The sequence below is a fragment of the Camellia sinensis genome, chromosome 1 (assembly GCF_055761805.1).
Source record: "Camellia sinensis isolate YWXY chromosome 1, ASM5576180v1, whole genome shotgun sequence".
Taxonomy (NCBI): domain Eukaryota; kingdom Viridiplantae; phylum Streptophyta; class Magnoliopsida; order Ericales; family Theaceae; genus Camellia; species Camellia sinensis.
Genome location: NC_138961.1, coordinates 24731182 through 24749483, shown reverse-complemented (window position 1 = coordinate 24749483; position 18302 = coordinate 24731182). Strand labels below are relative to the sequence as shown.

Sequence of the window (18302 nt, the reverse complement as noted above, 5' to 3'; positions counted from 1 at the left end):
GCCCCCAACCAGAGGAAAATCAAATTATTCCAAGTATCTATCTATCTATCTATATCTCTATCTCTCTCTCTCTGGTTTTTCATTTTTTTCAGATAATTATTCATTCGGTGGTAATTGGGTACCTACAATTCTGATTGGTTCTTCCAAGACTAATTAGGATAATGGTGGTGGGTTATGTTCGCCACCATAAACGTGCGTGAACAAAATCAGACTAGAAAGAAAAAAAAAAAATGAAAATTTTATTCACCTATAAAGTAACTATCATTAGTTAGGACCCTGTGTATACCAGTCCCTGGGCAATCAAAATCAGACGCGGGAAAAGGGGGCAAAAACCTGTATCTAAACCAAAAAGCACCCATCACTTCCAGGCTACTATTACCCAGTTCTAACAATCCAATTCCCTGTGATATCATCAGTCATCATCATCCCCTGTGATATTAGGGCTTCTCATATTTGTCAGTCATCCCCTGTGAGATTTGAAACATTATTTATAAATATATATATATCGCAAATAAAAGGTCGAGGGGCAAAGAAACCCATCATAGAACCGGATATGGGTTTAATACTCTTTTGTGGGTCCCAAACTTCCGTGAAAGGGATGATTAGTTTTTGTCCAAATAAAAAAACTGGTAGCACAAAAGGTAAGAGGATTGTCAATGGCTACTCCACCTAGTTGGAGGGTATTTAACCAATCAGCAACCTTTCTTCCAAGCCATCTAAAAGCTAGAATTTTTTTGCATTAAACCAACCATTAACAAAGGAGTGACATAAGCAAATACACAACCTAGGCATTTCACTTTCCAAGCCCCAAAGCAAACAACTATAGACTACAAAGAAGACGACATACTGGATCTACTCCCCTAAAAGCCAACGCATATACTAGTGTATTGGTAAAGAACTACTACTATTGACTTACTTGAAAGCAACATTCTCAGAATCCCTTGCTCAAGGGTTGTGATCATATTCACCCGCGCAGAATGAACAGAAAATTTGCCCTAGAATATCTGAGTCCTGAAACTGACACATTGACTGCAACAAACAGTTATTGGACCAATCCTATACCGAAGTGCGGTCCTGAGAAAGTAGAAATATTTCATCTTTTGCTGAAACTACATTTGCCAAGAAGCTGAAAAGGGAACAGAACAGTTTCATTTTGAACAAGAAATGAGACAGTTACAACCCATACGCTCTATTGTATACATCGCCTGTGCTGGGCATCTGCAACATTAAATCCCCATACCCAGGAAAGAACTTGTTGAACCCTAACATCTCATTTCTCTGAATTTCAGCCATGCCTACTTCGTTCCTGAGTCGGACCTCGTCCATACCGGGCCAATGGCCATTTGACACATGTCCATTTCCATATTTCTGCTGTGACGACAATTGTGTAGCAAAAGGGGATGGATTATAGGTCTGGTGTTGATCCATGAACCTCGATGAAAGGCCAAAAGTATCACCAATGGGAGAAAACCCATCCCCGATGCGACCAGAAAAGTTCAGTTGCTGATGTGTAGACGGAGTCGTTTCTTGCATGAAGATCGGAGGAAATTTTGGTTCCTGATAAGCAGATGCAGATTGTTGCATCAAGAGCCAAAGTCTTGCCTGATCTTCATAGGTGGTGGGCTGAGTAGAAGTTGGCCACGTTTCTAAGCCCGAGTTGTTCGACACATCTGTTGCTTTACCTCTACCGACAACCAATATGGCAGGATCAATCAGATCAAACTCGCGAGTGTTGTTAATATTTCCTGCTGATGGGGCACAATACTGACTGTTTGGTAAGGAAGTGGTGTTAACCAAATGATTCCCTGAAACACGAAGTAAAGAAAGAACAGAAGTTTACTTGTGAAAACAAAGACAGCATGTGTAATCCTGAGAGAGAGAGAGAGAGAGAGAGAGAGAGAGAGAAGCATACCAGAGGTGGGATTAACAACCCGGTTTGTTCTCTCATATGCGGAAAACCCAGGAGGCGGTTCTCTGGATGGCACTGAAAATCCTGGTGGAGTCAAACTTGGAGCCCTGGACACTGTTAATAGAAATCATAAGCAAAAAAATTCAGCGTCACAAAGTTGATACAAGTAATAACCAATCATATTACAATGAGTTTGACGTTAAGTAGGAATAGAGTCCAAAGGGGCAACCTAAAGTTTAAATACTAAAAAGGATCCAAAAACCATAAACAGACATCCACATACACCACCTAGTTAGCAGGATCTCATATGCTGATTGGATATTACAGTTTTCTTGGGGAAAAAATAGTATTACCAACAAAAACATAACATTTGAAAGTGGTACATGGTGACAAATGGCAGTGGGATCACCAATGACATTAAAAAATTATAATAAATATTGCAGTTATTACACAAAATTTATAAATAGAAGCATACTATTCAAGCTCTATTTAGATTAAAATTGTTTATCTGATCTTTCTTTCCAGTGTTCTATCCATAAAGAAAAAAATACCTAATTTCTGAACAAATACGTAATTTCTCATAATCAAAAGACTTGGGGCAAAAAATAGAAAGGTCCTACCTAAATTTCAATTTCATAAACAATTAGGATGACCATGTGATTTCCAACCACCTAATGTAAATATATATATATATATATATATATATTTTATAGGAACTTTTTGGAGAAAATATCTGATACACAACTAAAATCCAAGGCACCAATGTCATCAAAACAGTTTTTTGTAAAATATTATAGAGCAAGAATGACACAGAAGTGGAAGTATCTCAAAGAAGATCAAAGTCACACGCAAGGAAAGAAGACCTGTACTAGGGATGACACACAAGTACTCATCCAGAAAATCACATACTGTGCAAATAACCAGACTAGAAGTTAACAGCGAATACTTCAATATTTGCAGCAAGCAATCAAAGCAGAAAACAAAGCTGCCAGTGTTTTGAGAGGAGGGCACAAAGCAAAGAAAATCAAGATGAACTAGATTAATTAAAAAGAAAATAACATGAAATTTTATATGCTTTTTTAGAATTGAAGATGAAGCAAAAATGAAAAATCTAATACAGACATAATTTGCAAGTAAGCTTTAAATAGAAAAAACAAGAGAATCATAATTTTAAAAAGGACGATAATAACCCCAAAAAGAACAATTACCGTGGTGCTGCGGCCCACAGAAGTAGTGATCCTCATGTTCCATGGAATCAGGAAGGAGAGCACATCGCTTAGACACCTGACCAATGTTACTGAAGGATGAGTCCAAATCAGTTGCTTGATTCACAGAATTCTCTTCTTTTGCAAATGAGAACATGGATTTTTCACTGTTACGAAAATTCCAAGAACCATGCCGCCCACCATTTCCATCAAACAATTCAGCTAAACTGTGAGACAAGGTCGAAGAATTGTCACATGAATCAAAATCCAGAGACAAGATATTTGATATTATACTGCTTTCAACCGCATCTAATGCAGAACTGTCATCATCATTGGTAATATTATCATTGTCAAGCCTTCTCAAGTGTTCCACTATTTCCTCATTGGAGAACGAGTTAGAAGATCTAAAATTCCTATCTGATTCAATAGAACTATGGAATTTCCTCTCATTGTATCCATCACTCAATATTGAATTTACACATGAAAATGGCATAGAAGCCTCATCAACATGACTATGTACAGTGCTACACTTCACATTGAAATCACTTAAACTACACATGTCTTTAGGCTGCTGCGCACGACCATTAGAACGGTCAGAAATCCTAATAGGATAAGATGAAGGAAGCACAGAAGACTCTTGACTCAAGGTGTCAGAGCCCTTTGATCTCTGATCATCAAAAGACAGAAAATCTTCTCTCACATCACTGCAGGAACCAGGCAATGCTTGTCTTCCTGAATCTAACATCAAACAAGATCGCCCTTTCGCAATACATGCATCACTGGGTGTAAAATCAGCTCTCCCCGACACTGTAAAACTTGAAGGTTCTCTAAATGGTTTGAGTGAATATTCTTGAGAATCTTTATCCCTGGGCAATCCAATGGGAAGCTGACTCCGAGATGAAACCTTACGTAGCATGGAATTAGAGTATTCAGTCTCAAGATGATAGTCTGTATCAATTGTTACTGAAGAGAAGTCAGAGCATAAGTTTAAAATCTTTCTATCTTCAGCAACATTCCCATCTTTTTCTGGACCAGAACTAGATCGTCCGACAATATCTACAAAAGTTTTGTTAGGTGTTTTAATGCGCCCATCCCTATCATTAGATGAATATGAACAAGTCATGTGGCCGGTGGAAGTTTCTGTAGCATAAGCTGTGTCCTGGACACAGGAAACACATCTGATTAGGCTGTGCATAACATTTGTCTTCAATCAATTTTACAATGCTCCACCAATATTTATAGTCATATACCTATCTTTATCATGAAATATAAATGGTTCATATTTTACATGGCATGGAAAATATTTCTTGCACTACAGAATATAGGTAAACAATAAGCCTTACTTTTGGGGCAATTTTGTCCAAAACTTTGTCAGCAGCAATGCTATTGCCATTGAAGGGATCATCTAGCGGGGGAGGCAACATATTCCCTGAGCGCCGTTGCATATTATGTGTATCACCCACAATTTGGTGAACTCTATTCCTGTAAAACCACAATGCAAGTCAAACCATACAGTAAGGATATCGCCAAAGAACACTGAAGGAAAACACACAACCTGAGAACAGTCTGAAGAGTCTGAAACAAACCAAGATGAGAAGCTGGAAAAAAAAGAGTACAAATCCTAAAGAGTACTGAAAATGGAAGGAACCAAACTAGTCAAAGGCCTCAGACAAAACAATTTTACAATCCCAGCTAAAAAGATTCACAATTTACAAACTATGCCTGAAACCTTTTCAGCTTTTTTTCAAAAAACAAAATTTTCATGTTAAGTGCTACAAATACACACTTGCTATAAATTGCAATGACATAATTGTACATATTACAATGATGAAAGCAAACTTATAAACCAATAGTTTCAGAGCAAATTAACAAAGTAAACATAAAGACACACACATTGACGGCTACAAAGAATCACATAATTAGCTGTTCACATATTTATTTATGAAAAGCACCTCTAAAAAAATGTAGAAGGCATAATGCAAGGGATGAAAAAGAGAAAATATAGTGAAAAATGCTATAGGAGACTACTTGTAATAATTACTATAGGAGTCAATTTTGAAAATTATCAAATACTGGGCATGCCTTCATGATATTTAAGTTGTCTGTGTTAACATTTACATAATGTAAATCTCCCAAATTGGCACAGGATCACTGTGCATGACCAGCTAATAAAAACCTTCAATCAGATTAATCAAGAGAAGCAAACAACATTATATGCAGCCCCTTTCTTCATACTTAGTGAAGTCTGTGTAAACCATTCAGAAAGTGTTTAATGCATATGCTAGAAGCCAATAAAGGACACATAAAAGTGCAGCCTGCAGAGAATTTGCTAGCGTCAGGCAAATTGTGAATTCAGCTTACTAGAGAACACATTACCAAATAGTTCGATTTGATGGATAGGGGGATTAAGTTTAATGCAAATCAACATCAATCACTGCTAAAGTAAAATGGACCACGAAGAGTGGCTTGGTTGTTTGTTCAGCTTCTCCACTAGCAAGAGAAACTAAGGCCTTGTTTGGTTTGTTTTTCAGAAAAATTTGAGAAAAATTTTCTATAAACAAATTTGCAAGAGTAATCCAACCAAACAAATTTTTTTTAAAAAAATCTCAAAATTTTGTTTGGTTATCTACTTTCCAAAATCACTCTCTCTCATACACATCAAATCAATCACTTTTTTTAAAACTCTCTCCCGAAAACAATTTTCCAAAACCATTTTTGAAAAAAGGCAAACCAAACAAGTTTTCGTACTTTTTATCTAAAAACTACTCTACAAACACAAACCAAACACACTCTAAAATTTCAAAGATAATATTATGTATCTATTGCTCGAACTTTTGACCTCAAAATCACACAAAAAGAATTAGTGCAATTTTTTCAAATTCAGACAGATTTTTCCAAGCAATTGGAAGATATTCAAGAGAATTGAAACTTCTGCATGTAATACCTTGTATGAACCGCAGCTTCTTCATCTTTACTGAAACTATCTTCTTCAGCACCAATGCTATGTAAATATAAACAAGTAGGATTGGTGCATGGCTGGACCAACAGAAAAACCATTCTCAGTAGAAATAGATCACTTTAAATGTCCCCACAGCATACAGAAAAGGAAATCTGGCGTCACCCACACACCCATTACAAAGTAACTTATATCCATACCATGTTTCTTAACCATGCATGACAATACTTAGCGGTTCCAAACGATGCTCTGCAAAAGCAAATTTCCAATGGTCATCCAAACAGCAATTGATGGATAGCATAGCATGTACAGCCAATTAAATGGGAGAATTAAAAAAAAGGATGTGTCCTTACCTTAAAAACCTACCTTCCAGGACAAAACCATGTACTGATTGAATACACCGAATGGCCTCCTCCTCCTTTGAGTATGTAATATATCTGGGGGGGAAACAGTATCACAATAATTGTTGACAAAAAAAAATTTACAAAATATATGTTATCCAACCCTTTTTAACTATTTATAAGCACTTGCATAAATTACAACACTATCATGACGGTTACAATTGCAATCAGATTGTATATGTATGAATCTGCTACCAATAGGTAGGGCTACTCATTACATCGGATGACCCATGTACACCGTCCGAACCAAACCGACCAGTGAGGTCACGGGTGGTTTCGAGCAGTTCAGTGGTCGGCTGCGGTTTTCTTATATATTTTTTCACGGATTCAGGAACGGAATTGGATATAGAACATACACACCCGGTGAACCCAAACCCGACCGAATAAATGTAATATAGCGTACTTTTATTGGAGGCCTTGGGAATATGCTTGTGTCAATCTGAGTCTATTCACAGACTACTCCACTTTCTCATAAATCATTTAATGCCTTCTCTCTCATAAACACACTTTCTAAAAATCCAAGAGTCTTTGGGTGTGTTTGGTTTGGTTTCGGGAGATAGATTTTCAAAAAAAATCTTGGGGAAAGAGTTCAGAAATTTTTTGGTTTGTTTGGTTGTATATTTTGGAAATAGTTTTGAAATATGAAAGTTTGGGATGATTTGATGTTTTGCTGTAGTTGAGTAGATGTATGTGAGAAAAAAAGTGATTGAGAATGAGAGATGAGAGATGAGAGAGAAAAAATGATTGATTGATGTGTAGGAGAGAAAAAGTGATCTAAATTTCTAGCCAAACAATATTCCGAAATTTTTTTTTCAAAAATTGTGTTTTGAGAGTTAAACCAAACAAGGCCTTTCTCTCTATATATGTAATGCTCTGTTCACTCTCGTGTCTCCCAGTTTTTTCCTCTTTTTTTCTCTCTCATAAACCCTACACTTTTCCAAAAAATTAATCTTACACTTCTTCAAAGAATTAAGAGACTTTCTTTCTCTCCACTCTTTGTCTCTCTGTTTCTCCTCTTTTTCTCCATAACCATTCAATGTCTTTCTCTCTCATAAACCCTAAGAGACTTTTCCAGAAGGAAAAAAAAAAAACTCTCTCTCAATTTCTCTGCCTTTTCTTTTCTCCATTGGAGTCTAAGACAGATTTAGTTTCTCATCTCTGGCATCTCTGCTACTCTCTTTTTCCTCCCCTCTTTAAAGGTGGCAGTGGCAGTGGCAGATGAGGGCTCGTGGTAGCAACAATGACCAATGGTGGTCGTGGTGGTTGGGGCTACGGCTACGATGAGCGATCGTGGTAGAGTCGTTGACCGACAATCAATAAATTTTTTTCTCTTTTCATTTTTTCCCATTTTCTCTCCACTCTCTCTTGTACAGATCTGTAACTTTGTAAGTATATATCTAAATATATGTGAATTGGGTGTATTATTTTGAAATTTGAATTTCGTTTTCATAATTTTGTTCACTCTGTTTCTTCTCCTACCGTATTTTCAAAATCAACCGAACCGACTGTCAAACCGAGGTCTTTGATTCGGTTGATTTCGAACAGTTCATCGGTCGACAACGGATGACTAATTTCTTCAGCCGATACTATTGGTTCGGCTAATGGGCTAGGGGTAAACCCGAGCCGAACCGACCAGTGAACACCCCTACCCTACCAATAGGACACTTAATCATCTTCAATTTCACATTTAACATAAGATCAATCATGATCAATAATAACACCTAACAGAGAGTTCCTAAGGAATCATGATTTATGCCCTTTTTTTACTAGAAGTATCAAGCTACAGGGAAAAAATGTTCCAAATTAATGTCATAATCTACTAATTATGTGATAACAAAGTTTAAATTAATGCCATTATATGGCAATTGTGCCAAACAAAATTTTAAAATAACATCAATTGAGGTTGCCACAATAGTATTTTATTAGATCAACAATTGAGATCTGTGTGAGATTAGTTTCAGTTGCTCCACCACATTCTTCTCCACCTTCTTAAGAACCTTATGAAAGGTCTCCCTTTGTTGCTATCTATTAATGTAATGTTTCCTCTGGATCCAGCGAGCACATGAGGAAAGTTTCTTGCACATGCCTCACACTAAAACACCACCAGCTTCTGCCTTCCTACTTAAGGCATCCACAACCTGGTTCGTCCATCCAAGCTTATATTCTAGTGACTAGTCCCATATCTGGCAACCAGAAGGGGCACTGTGGGTTACCTCACCAACAATGTTTGCATTCACATTTATTCCTAAAATCAAGTCTCGTCAACCCCCTAACAATTGTTGTTTACATATAACAGTAAGTAATTAGTCCAGATATCTTGGCTGCTTCGGACAGAATAAACAGTTCTGTCTGCTTACGTGATTTCAGTGGTTTACCCTAAAAGTGATTTAAGCATACATAAAACCTCCAAACCATATAAAAGAACTAGGATTTAATGGAATAATCATCAAATTAACATTTGGAGGCTATATAAACAAGACAAAACTACAGATGACTAAAAATAATAGTGAGGATATCATGCATGACTAATACTTAGATAGTTAGATCTAACCATCATGTTATATGGGTTGAGAGTCAAAACTTACACACTACAAGTGTCGTTAACAAATTGCTGAATATCCCCACCGGCTGTCCGAGATAGGGAAACCTTCGCAACTTTTCCATATTGACCAAAATATTCCTTCCGCTGTAGGCGCTGTACAAAATCACAAAACATGCTGAGAGACTAGGGGGAAAAAACAAATCCAAAGTTGAGGTTTTATCTAATGACTCAATACAATACAAGAAGACTGAGAAGAAATAATGAAGTCAAAACAAGAGTAGAGAAGCCCCGCACATCTTCATCAGCAAGAGTAAGAGGAAGCCCAATTACATAAGCCATTCTCCGCTGGATCACTCTAACACTACTTAGGTCCTTCCTTTCTTCAGGTTTTTTCGTCTTTGTCTTCTGTGCTTTATTTTTTCGATCTTTCTTTGTTGCCACCACCCTGATCAAAAGAAGTATTCACTGTAAGGTTTTCAGTTTTTAACGCACTGGTAAAATAACTTGGTCACAAAAGAAGAGCGACCTTTCACAGTTTGCTTCCATCCCTACAATTTTTTCCTTGTCATAAGGTGTCCGGCATGCAGGACATCGCCCCTCGGTCTCATCTTTCTCTGCCATACCCATTATGTGATGCCAGCACCAAACACACACCTGTAGTCAGAAAGAAAATAATATAAGGAATTAATTGTCACAGAAGTATAGTGATTTGAACCATTTTGAACATGGGAGAAATCCCAAATAGGTATGTTGTCACATTTAGAATTTACATAGATACATCTGTACATAAGCATTTAAATATACAGGAAAGTAATCATAAACACAATCCAAAACACTAAGGCCAAGTTTGGGAAGACTAAATAAGTCCACACTTTTTATCTTTTTATCTTTTTTGGGTCATATCAATCAACATCTCCTTTCTACTTTTTTACACATCTTTTTATAAAAAGTCAAAAAGTGCACTTATTTAGAACATCCCAAACAACCTCTAAAAGTAAGGGAAAAGTGATTAATTGAAATGGACAAGGCCAAACCGATTAACACCCATTTGCGCTAGAAGTTTATGTCGCTGGTTAAGGTTTGGGCTCAATTGTAGGCTAAAATAGAAGTTGGGCGCGCTAACCATCTCTAGCCTAGAGACTGAAATCTATTACCCAAACAAAGTTGATGAAAGAGTGTACCCTCACAGTTCTAGACAAAATGTATGGGCAAAATGATACATCCTTAGGACACCATCTCCGCTCCTTTAGTTGTTTGAAATGATGAATTATAAAATTAAATACATGATCAAGCCTAGCTCTAGAAATCAATATTTGTGTAAGAATGACCACCATATTGAAAATCATCGAGTACAATTTGGGTAAAACTAAATTCAGTGAAAATGAAGCTCTCATATTATTGGAAAAACAAGAAGTAAAGGAGATATAAAGCAATTTGAGAACTTCCATTCCTTGTTTTAGACCAGTCTCTCTTAGATCAAGGATTCCTTGCCTTATATAGTACCTTATCTTCCTAACACTCCAAAAGTTCCTCATGTTTCTTGAACTAATACCTTCTTCTTTTTGGATAAACTACCAATAGGTCCTAATAGTTGAACTTAATTTCTATCAAATTCTATTGAAAATAAGTCTTAGTAAAATTATCGCTAAAAATAATTTTTTGTGATTATTTTTTGCATGTCACTAAAAATTGACAATTAGTGACCTTTTTTTTTGTCATGAGTTTTATAAATTGTTGTTGAAACTTATAATTAGTGACTTTTTGTGATGAATTTTTCAGACTGTCGCTGAAAGTTGAAAATTAGTGACCATTTTTTTAAGCTGTCGCTAAAACTTATAATTAATGACATTTTTTATGACAAAATTTTCAAACTGTCACTGAAAATTAACAATTAGTAATGTTTTTTAATAGTGTTTGATGAAAAAAACCATTACTTCTCATAAGACCTATTAGACAATAAGGCCACCTATTAGGACCTACACGTAAGTCCCCTCCCTTTTTTTTTCTCCGCGTGCAACAAATTAACTTCATGAAAGAGACAACATCTAACACCAAAAATATTTCCATGCCTATTTGGGCACAGGTATTGCATAGCAAATTAGTAAGATTCTATAGCTATATTATCGAGAATACATATAGTATATAATTAGGATAAAAATTATAAATAGTCTGTAAATATTGGTCAGCGGTGGTGATGAGTAGACCTAGTGATAATATATGTCATAAAATGTTCTATTGCTTTGTGGACAAAGAAACCAGCTTGAAAGAAACAATTGTACCAAGAAGGTTTTGTTATATCAGGGAGGGAACATTCATTGAAATTTCTATTTATCAAAAAAAAAAAAACCATTGAAATTTCTGTTAATAATATAATATAGTTCATGGGTTCATGCTGCTAATAAATAAAAGATGTGGAGGCCTGCAAGTCACACAAACCGCAAGAGATAGATTTATTGACACACTAAAATAGTACTTTATATGATGAGATGCAGTAAAATCTGTCTGAATCAGGTGTCCCAGATTCAAACCAAAAAAATGCCGCCACTAGATATGGCGTGCCACACAAGCACATGAAGGATGATCAGATGAAGGTTAAGAGACCATGAAGTCCACATAACAGTAAAGACTATTGACACGAGTCATGCATGCCATGAGTTGATCACTTCTATCAAATATTATAAGCAATATCAACAACAGAACAACATTGATAATAGATTGAAAAAATAATGCCATTGTTAATATTACCCCCTTTTTGGAGTGTACCATGAGCAAGTTATGACATCATGTCTCATAATCAAACACAATATGAGACATCAAAGACCACTTTGGTCATCACCACCGCAATAGGTCATAACCGAAACCAGTGGGCCCCACAACCACAATGAGTCATAACTACACACCACTGAACTTGTAACAAAATGCCACAAAAGGTCATAACCGGGCATATGGTACACCTCAAATAATTTGTATTATAGGATATCATAACATATCCTGCACAATTAAAATATTTAACATTTTCTAAGGGTAGTTGAAAAACAAGAGAAAATAATAAGGGGGGGAAAAAAAAAAAAAGAGGCCCCATTAAATCCTCCAACAGCAAATACAAATAACATGAAAAGCTTTGATTTTCCATGCATAAAATCGTTCTTTCAAGTCCTAAATTAGCAAAAACATTTTATTATACAAAACAAATACTTTATTAGGCCATTTGATTCAGGCCAATCCACTCTCCAATGTGTATGATGGATTGAATCAACACAGGGGGTTTATGTTAACATCAAAACCAGGCCAGCATTACATGGAGAACTGCATATTGGCTGTAATGGGGCTTACACCAGGCCAGAGCAAACCAGCCATAAATTGCACACCCCAGTAACCAATCATGTTGAGTGATCTTCTGCATACCAAATTTCTGAGGCAAAGTTGAAATGATTGTTATTAAACTCCATTTCTAGGAAATACAGTTCCAATGAGAAATCTAGATTAAAACCAAAACTTGTCAAGGTATTATGTAATAAGGGGTTGAAAATCAATTTAAACATGACATAATATAAAATATAGTTCAGGTCAGTCTAGAATGATGGCATTCACAAGTATTCATACATTGTTCTCTTTTCATTTAAGCTATCAAATCAAATAATGGATGAGTAGACATGATCAAGCAAAACAAGAAACACTAACTACGGTTTAAAAAAAAAATAATACTAGAATGAACAATGTTCCAAATACAAAGTTGCAACAAAAAAGCAGGTTCTTTCAAACCTCAAACCACATTTACAGGCTCAATTGCTGATCCGTCCAGTCCATCTAGGAAATACGCTTCCAATGAGAAACGTAGATTAAAACCAAAACTTATCAAGGTATTACTATGTAGTAAGTAATCTATATTCAAACATGATATAATATAAAATTTAGTCCAAATCATTTTAGAATGACGGCATTCACAAGTCTTCATACTTTGTTCTCTTTTCATTTAAGCTAACAAATCAAATAATAGATAAGTTACATGATCACTCAAAACAAGAAACCCTAACCACTTTTCTTTTTCTTTTTGTTTAAAAATTAAAATACTATGAACAATGTTCCATTCCATATATAAAGTTGGAATAGAAAATGCAAGTTATATCAAACCTCATAACCACATTTACAGGGCTTCAATTGCTGATCGGTCCAGTCCATCTCTTCAGCGCATAGAGGACATTTCTTCTCTTCTTCGTTGCTCATCATTACCGTCTTATACACAACACAACACAACACAACAAATATCGAATCAAAAATCAATACATACATCAACACATTTTCATATACAAAAGCATACACAAATTTATAAACCCTAATGTGAAAATCAAATTGTAATCTACAACAGCCTTTTCCTTCTCAGATCAAATCGTAATAAAAAACATACACCTTTTCAAATACAAATCACAGAAAACAAAATGCATTTCAGTAACACACCATCAATCAAACAAAACAAAACAAACACAAATCAAATTTCTTTTCTTTTTTTTTTTACAAAAATACAAAAACAATCATCAAGACACATAAATGTGTGAGTAGAGAAAGATAGAGAATCACCACATTGATGAAGAAATTGAAATGAAAGGGCTAGGGTTTTGAAATTGAGAACTTTTACAACTTACAGTTCGTTCGATCACCGAGAGAGAGGAGAGAGAACCGAACGCGGAAGTACGGTAAAGGGTATCGAAAACCACAGGATTGAGACACGGCTTTTTTATGGATGGGGTTTTATTGATGGCTGTCGCGTCTGTGAGAACCCTTCCGAGATAATGATTTGGTGGTTTATGCACCATCGTGGTCTGGTCTTCATGAGACTGAAATGCTAGTAACTTTCCCAAATTTTATACACGTGTCATTGTCTTGATCGTAGATCTTCACTCTTATAAAATCAACCATTTTCATTATACAGACTTTTAATTTTGACCGTTATATTTGGATACTCAAAATAATATAACCATTTGAGTAATGATAGAGGCCTATAATTTGGATGGTTAAATTTATTCATAATAATGTGGTTAAAGAAGTTGACCTTATATAATTAATTATATGATAAATTAAAATTTGACACGTATTCTATCACATTATTATTGTTCGAATTATAAACAAAAAAAATTGTAGATCTTAAGGGGTTGTTTGGGATGTTCTAAATAAGTGTACTTTTTTACTTTTTATGAAATATGAGTTGGATTTAAAGTGATGTGGTAGAGAGGTGATATGACTTAAATAAAATAGTGACTTTTTGACTTTTTAACTTTTTAACTTTTTTTAAAGATGTCAAACTTACCCCAAATAGTATTTTCCTCATCGCTAATCAATTTCAATAAAATATTAGAGAATTCTATTATACACACCCACCTATCATATGCACCATTAGTTATGTTATTTTCTTTTTTAGTTATAACTAATTTTTTTCTTTAATTATGATATTGTTTTGAAATATTTGATTATGACTTTTGGTATTTGGTTATAATTTTTTTTAGTTATGACTCAGAAAGTATTAAATTAAGCCAAATTACACTAACGGTCCCGCTGGTTTGGAGCTTGTGTCGCTTTGGTTCCTGACTTTTCAATTGTGACACATTTGACCTTGAATTTTGAATCTTATTTCAAAAAAGGACAATTGAAAATATCATTGCTCAATTTAATGGCAAAGTCGTCAATTTGATAAAATATAAATTAATTTGACTAAAATAAAGTCAAACAAATATTTTTGAATTTTTAAAAATTATTTCTAACCACGAAAAATAAAATGTAAAATTGATAAATCTTTTACACATTTATTTATTTATTTATTTTACCAAATTAATTATTATTATGTGTTTGGATGATAATCATGTAATAGGTGGTTGTTTTTATTTTCATTAAATTAGTTTCTATTTTTTCAAAAGTCAAATATGGCGACACTTTGATATCAATATTAAACTAATCCATTAAATCAAAAAATCCAAAACTAAAAACATTTCATATATGGAAAAATTACTCAGTCCATTTAGTTCTACTTATTTTTTTATAAACCAAATAGTTCATTTATTTTTGGTAGGTGTTATTGCTTTGATTTAGTGATATTAGAGTTTACGTGTATGCCCTTTAGTTGTGATTTGATTTTGATATTAGTTTGGATTAAGAGTAAGATTTGGGGTAACATTTCTATATTTTTTAGGGATTTGATGGAGTGATTGAGGGGATTGTTGATATTGCTTACATGGCGTGTCATTATTGATGTTCAATCATTTGTGATTCTTTGAAGAGGGTGTGTTAGGTGTATGTTTTTGGTGGTGTTCATACTGGGGTTCAGAGCAATAAGATGGTTGTGCGATTGTAACAAGTTGGTTTGTTTGTTTGTTTGTTTGTTTTTTTTTTTTTTTTTTTTTTTTTTTTTTTTTTTTTGCAGTGGTTGATTTTTGATGTTGTGTTCTTCTTTGTTGTTGGCAGCTTGATATTGATGTGTGTGGTGGAAACTCACACAATTTCTGCGTTGTACGACATTGGGTCTATGTTCTTTCCAAATATTTTGGTTCATTGTAGGACTGTTATTTAGGTTTTTGTTAAATTCAATGTTACTTGTAAATTGATATGATATTCACAGAATCAGAAAATAATACATTGTGTGGCCTTATAACATTTACAATGCTTATTTTAACCAGCATTGTCGTAACTTTTGAATAGTTTGTGTCAGTTACATTGTTCTATAATTTATAATGTTATGCTGGGGTTTTTTAAAAAAAAATTGTACTAGGTATGGAGTTTGTCATTTTGCTTTTGTGCACATTCGAACAGGCAGATGCGGTTGCTCGTCTTTATCAAGCTTCGGCATTTGAACAACTGGTTAAGGGTGTTTGTGGCAAGTTTAATGGGTTGGTGCCGGGTTTCATGTTTCTCTTGTTTGATGTTCCTAGGTACAATAAGTTTAAGGTTGATTATGATGACGATGTCCATAATATGTTTTCCTTAGCAAGGTCATTCGGTTTAGAACATATTGATGTGATTATTCAAACTAAAAGTTATGGGTCAGGCATTGGTTGCGGTGTCATGGATTCTCGTAACGGTGAGGTATTCCAAAAGAATGATTGGCTTAGATGTGATATGGAAGACCAAACAGATTTATTGCCTTTATATTGTACGTATAAATCTAAGACGTTCTTATCTATTGTTTAGGCGTTTAGTATTGCACATGTTGGCTAATTTTTTGGGGTCGACGCTGATGAATTTCGGAGGATATTATGCAAATATGCTGTCGAGTGTGGGTTTCAATTTAAGTACATTAAAAATGACTCTGTGCGAATCACAGTAGTATGTAAGTTCGCAACGGCAACTGGTTGTACGTGGTTGGTTCACACACGGGTGTCTGTATCCAACGGGAGATTGTGTTTAAAGAGGTTTAATAGTTTACATTTGTGTGGTGTTGCTATGAGGACATTCAGGAACCCGTAAACTGGGTTAGATTTGGTGTCCAGTGTCATTGTGGGCCGGGTGTGCTAATAATTGTTTACGGGGCCAACAGACGTGGTATTTGATATGAAAGATGGGTACGGGTTGGACCTTAGTTACCGGGTGGTGTGATTAGGGGTCAAAAAAGCACAAGCTGAAGTTTATGGCGATCATGCAATATCGTTCGACCAACTCAGGTGGTATAGTGACGCCATTATGGAAAACAACCTACACAGTTTCATTAATTTGAATTTCAAACAACAAACAGGTAGGTTTGTACGGTATTTTATATATTTTCGCGCATGCATAGATGGGTTCAAACATTGCCGCCCGCTTCTATTTCTTGATGGCACGTTCCTCAAAGGGAGATCCAAGGGAACATTGCTTGCAGCTACCGCTAAGGATGGCAGCCAAGGTATATGTGTTCTTAGTTTTTAATGTTTTAGCCCACATGCTCAATTTCACTTGAATGCCACAATTAACATACCACGTCATTATGTATTTTTTGTGAGATTTAGATTATGTTGGAAATTTCCAGTCCTAAAACTAACATTTTCCAAAATTGTTTCAATAATGTTCATTCGCAAGTTTATTCCTAATTGCTTTCACTATAGTTGATGTTAAGAATGCATGCAATTGGGAGTGGTTCTTGCGTCAACTGTCTGCAGTTGTGGATTATAACCGGACGTTGATGTTTGTGTTTGATCGGGATGCCAATTTACTGCAAGCGATGCCTACCGTATTTCCAACGACACATCACGAATTCTGTTTGTTACATCTTCAAATGAACCTAAGTGATCGAATAAAATACGTTAATGCCAAACACAAAATTGGCCTCATGCAAAAACTACGAGAATGTGCATATGCACCCACAGTTGCTTCATTCAATTAGAAGATTGAGATATTGAAACAGTGTAACCCTAGTCATCGGGAATTTCTTGCAAGATCTGCATCCACAATATTAGGCAAATGCGCATTTCGGTAACATTACGAACTGTTACCCGTATACATTGCAAAACATATCGCATCTTCACATATTATCATTTTTTTTCATGTTTTTTTCAGGGATCGCAGGCATGGTGAGATGTGGTCCAACGCTGTCGAGTCATTCAATAACTGGGTTCAGAATGCTCGACATCTTCCCATTACCCAGTTGGTGGATGCAATTAGGGTTCAAATCATGGAGCAACGAAGCAAACGTAAAGCTAAATCAAATGCTTGGATTAGGGAGCCCTGCTCGAAGATGGCAAAGAGTTTGGATTCAGCGTACGAGGAAAGTAGATCGTGGATTGTTAGTCAGGCCGATGACAACGTTTTTAAGGTTTGTTCGCACCCATCAGTATTGGTTGATATTGGCATACATACATGTTTGTGCTTCCAGTGGCAATTAAATGGGTTCCCATGCTCCTACACGGTTGTTGCTTTCCGGAATAGTGGCAAAAACATATATGACTTCATTGATTTGTTTTACCATGTCAACGAGTTCAAGGTGGTGTACTTGGTGGCAATTCACCCAATTCCTACGGTGGGAAAACCGAAGTTATCAACAAATGATTTCCTCATTGCACAACCTATTTACAAGCGCTAACCTGGAAGGCCCAAACGGAAGCGAATCCCGTCAAAAGGTGAGGTGGTACACCGAATTCGCTGCGAGCGTTGCAACAAAATTAGGCTTCATAATAGAAAAATATGCAAGGAACCAATATAGTTCACAACCGTATCATAGGTCCACATCAATGCCAATTTCTCGAAAAATTTTAATGTAGTTTTGAATGCCATTTATGTTTTACGTAGTGACAAGTGATTATATCGTACACTTTATTACATATGTAACACCCCGAAT

General features: G+C 35.5%; 1 protein-coding gene across 2 annotated transcripts; it reads right to left on the bottom strand.

Moving 5' to 3' along the window:
* Window positions 1-717: 717 nt before the first annotated feature.
* On the bottom strand, window positions 718-13888 carry LOC114322583 (uncharacterized). Of its 2 annotated transcripts, none has more exons than XM_028269920.2 (12): window positions 13654-13888; window positions 13145-13246; window positions 9540-9667; window positions 9308-9458; window positions 9057-9166; window positions 6424-6507; window positions 6271-6319; window positions 6059-6150; window positions 4458-4596; window positions 3118-4273; window positions 1913-2023; window positions 718-1805 (listed from the first exon to the last, which is right to left on the bottom strand). In XM_028269920.2, the coding sequence occupies exons 1-12, from the start codon at window positions 13822-13824 to the stop codon at window positions 1174-1176; spliced, it is 2925 nt and encodes a 974-aa protein (XP_028125721.2). In that variant the 5' UTR covers window positions 13825-13888; the 3' UTR covers window positions 718-1173. The 2 variants fall into 2 exon arrangements, with proteins under 2 accessions (XP_028125721.2, XP_028125722.2); XM_028269921.2 differs by having other exon boundaries at window positions 13589-13731.
* Between the last annotated feature and the right edge of the window lie 4414 nt (window positions 13889-18302).

Coding starts and splice junctions, on each gene's coding strand:
- LOC114322583 (XM_028269920.2), bottom strand. CDS start 13,824: ATGGTGCATAAACCACCAAATCATTATCTCGGAAGGGTTCTCACAGAC. Junction 9,167..9,307: donor TTACTCTTGCTGATGAAGAT/GTGCGGGGCTTC, acceptor GATTTTGTACAG/CGCCTACAGCGGAAGGAATA. Junction 6,320..6,423: donor CTGGAAGGTAGGTTTTTAAG/GTAAGGACACAT, acceptor TTGCTTTTGCAG/AGCATCGTTTGGAACCGCTA.